This window comes from Otolemur garnettii, unplaced genomic scaffold (genome assembly GCF_000181295.1).
Source record: "Otolemur garnettii isolate 467f Iridium unplaced genomic scaffold, OtoGar3 scaffold00096, whole genome shotgun sequence".
NCBI classification, from domain to species: domain Eukaryota; kingdom Metazoa; phylum Chordata; class Mammalia; order Primates; family Galagidae; genus Otolemur; species Otolemur garnettii.
This window is the reverse complement of record NW_003852491.1, coordinates 3,327,469-3,330,826: the sequence shown is the minus strand read 5'-3', so window position 1 is coordinate 3,330,826 and position 3,358 is coordinate 3,327,469. Positions and strand designations below refer to the sequence as shown.

General features: G+C 42.4%; 1 protein-coding gene across 1 annotated transcript in view; it reads left to right on the top strand.

The window, feature by feature from the left end:
- The first annotated feature begins 458 nt into the window (after positions 1-458).
- Positions 459-3,358, top strand: part of ZKSCAN2 (zinc finger with KRAB and SCAN domains 2) — a 14,371-nt gene continuing 11,471 nt past the window's right edge. The window contains exons 1-2 of the mRNA XM_003795747.3: positions 459-917; positions 1,919-2,105. Coding sequence (XP_003795795.1) covers positions 519-917; positions 1,919-2,105 — 586 coding nt within the window. The 5' untranslated portion in view covers positions 459-518. The remainder of the gene's footprint in view (positions 918-1,918; positions 2,106-3,358) is intronic.

Below are 3,358 nucleotides of genomic sequence, written 5' to 3'. Positions count from 1 at the left end.
CGGACACCGCCAGCTCCCACTGGACACCCGCAGCGGCCTGGGAGCCCTGCGGTGACCCGAACAGGGAATCCGGGGCCGGGCGGGGCCTGCACATCCGGCCCCACCCACTCAAGGCCTCGCCTACCTGGAGCCCGACCGCGGGGTACCAGACACACCCCCTCCTGGCCTGGCTGTGCGCCTCCGCCCATCCTTTCCTCAATCCGCCTGATTGCCTCCCAGTCCACGAGTGTCTTGGTTGCCGTCATTGCTCGAAAAGGGATGCATCCTGGAAAACCACATTGCGAGGACACATCTTGTTTGGAGAAGAGACTGGGGTTTTGGATCTTAGGGTACACATTAACCTATTCACGGGCCTCGGATAGATTTGATTAATCAGCTTCGAATACCCTGTTCCTGCTGACGCTGCCGTTTTCTTACCTCCTTTATCACACTTCTAAGAACGTTAAGCAAAGGAGCTCTTGGAAGCTTACTGGGCCCCTACTTTGAGCTAGACGTGAGGCTGACCACGTAGTTGGAGCATGGCTGCAGCCCTGAACCCTCAGATCGATGCGCCCCTGGAGGTTGAGGGTTGCCTAATAATGAAAGTGGAAAAGGACCCCGAGTGGGCATCAGAGCTGGAAGGATCAGATAGCTCTGAGTCTGAGGCTTTTCGCAAATGCTTCAGGCAATTCTGTTATGAGGATGTGACCGGACCCCATGAAGCTTTCAGTAAACTCTGGGAACTTTGCTGCCGGTGGCTGAAGCCAGAAATGCGTTCCAAGGAGCAGATACTTGAACTGCTGGTGATTGAGCAGTTTCTCACCATTTTACCCGAGAAGATTCAGGCTTGGGCACAGAAGCAGTGTCCAGAAAGTGGAGAGGAGGCAGTGGCATTGGTGGTGCATTTGGAGAAAGAGACTGGAAAACTAAGACATCAGGTGAGAAGATTTTCCAAATTTTTGTATTTAGAAAGAAGGGAATTGGAAAGGCAGGTGGGCAAGAATATATTGCAGGAAGAAGTGCTTGTTATGAAGAGATAAATGGCGCTTGTGAAAATCCTTAAAGTGAATTGACTTAAAAGGGGATCAGAATTTTTTATTAAGTAGAAAAATAAAAGCTTTGATTGAAATATTACCTTGCAAATGAAACTATAAACATTATGCACCCAGCGTTTATTTTAATCTTTGGCATAATGTTTGCAAGAAAATTATATGAGAGAATAATATGGCTATGCTTCATAGCGGTTACTTCTGCAGCTTGATCAAAGAGGGCTATTTTTGCTCCTCCCCACAAAAAAAGACGAACCCGTCTGTTATCCCAGAGCCTTCTCTAATTGTTTAATATTCCAGTCAGTATTTTCTAATGTGCTTTCAATGCCAATCATCCTTGTCACTCTGCTCCAGTTTAACTACCAGATCTTCATTTTTCAGTAGCTTTACATGCTCTTCTAGTTCCTTTTCAACATCCATTTCATTAACCTCATGAAATTCTGCAGCATTTGCAAGATTTGCAGTTTCACCTCGCACAGGATTTGCATTGTGTCAAGATCTATCAGCAGATTGTTCTGTTGGTCAGGGATGAACAGATGTGGAGATTAATTTTATAGGTTTTCCGATTACTAGTGAATGTGTACATTCTGATAACTTTTCTGTGAACCTAGTAGGTGTAAGGACTCAAAATAGCATCTAATTTTAGCAACAGAAAAGCTATGTATTTCACTCTTGACAAATTCTTTCCCTCTATATAGTAATAAAGAGTACTCTCCTGTTCTTTTTTGCCCAAACTCCTGCACAGTACTGTTAACTCAGTGCCCTCAGAGACACCTTTAGGAGTAGAGTGAAATTTCTTATGTCTTCTATCCTTCCTTGATATCTTTCTTGGGAGAATCTGGCCCTGATTTGGACCTCTTTTCCATTATAGTATTGACTTTATTTCTCAGGTCAGCAGTCCTGTACATACAAAGAAGCAAGCCCCCTTTGGAGCAGCATGGGAGGTGTCACAATTTCAGCCAGCCCAGGTGGAAACCCAAGCCAGGGTGATATCTCAGGAGGAAGCTGGAAGCCACCACTCAGAACACCAGGAACATCTGAACCAAAAGAAAGAACGTCAACCCTTACCCAAGAATGGTAAGAAGAACTCAGGGAATGCCCAGTGCAGATAAATACCATGCAGATTTATATTGTATCCCTTACACTGTTCATTACTCGGTATGGGTCCCTTAAATATATATTGAAAGTAAATTGAGTATTTAAGGAGAAAGGCTTCAAGAGTTGGAAACATGTACAATATAAGTAAAAAGCAATCTAAGATAGAAACTGGGGAAACTTAAATTGCAATTTGTAGTGTAATTTTCAGTCTCCACTCTACAATCAGCTTATGTTTTTCAGTCCTACCATGTGTGTGTGTATATGTGCTCTAGGCTGGCTGTAAACAACTAGGAAGACTATTCAGAAAGAGAAACAAAAGTTATATTTAAAAACTGACTCAAGTGAAGGCATCACAGATGTGGCATGTGAGAATGATTAAATAGTTAAGTCTTCACAGAGGAGGGACCGCTAATGTTTATACCTGCCCTAGACATTAATGAATCAAGTCAAATACAAGGAAATGAACAGTCTGGCTTTCCCAGTCAACAGTGATTTTTCCATCCCTTGAAGTGTGGCTCCATCTCAGGCTTAAAGATAGGAGGAGTAAGATCATTGGTGTCTCTGCCACCCTTTTTGTGATCTTGGCAAGTGATATGAAAAGGAGCAGCAGTGCACATAGGTTAAGAGCCTAGGCTGTGGAGGCAGACAGATCTAGATTCAAAACCTAGCTCTGCCATTTTTTTATCTGTGTGTCCTTGGTCAGACACTTTTGAACTTTTCATTCTTTCATCTAAAAAAGGGAAATAACAAGATCATTAGTGTATATTAATGAGCCAGTTGTGCCATAATGGCACAATTATTTTTAAACTTCAAATTTGATTTATACAACCCTGCAATGAGAGGCAATATTATCTACTACTGTATCCCACCCTTTTACCCATCCCCAAGTTCATATTATGATAGAACACATTGTACATATTTAGTACTCTTAATTATCCAGAGTATGTTTATTAACATGAAAGCTCCCTTGTTCACATGGATTAGATGGCCCCAATGACTTTACATAGTAAAGTGAGTCCAATAAGTACGTATTTGTGGTATTTCTGGATTTTTTCTTCCCAAGCCAACAAGGAATTTCTAAAGTGGAAAAGTTGAAGTACTGACTGGGGCATGGAGGACAGAAAATTTGAGGGATAGATATCTCAGTAAGATGAATTCATTCTACAGAAAGATCTATCACTATGATCCCAGCCATGTGTGCCTTAGGGATTATATTGTTTACAAGGAAGTGA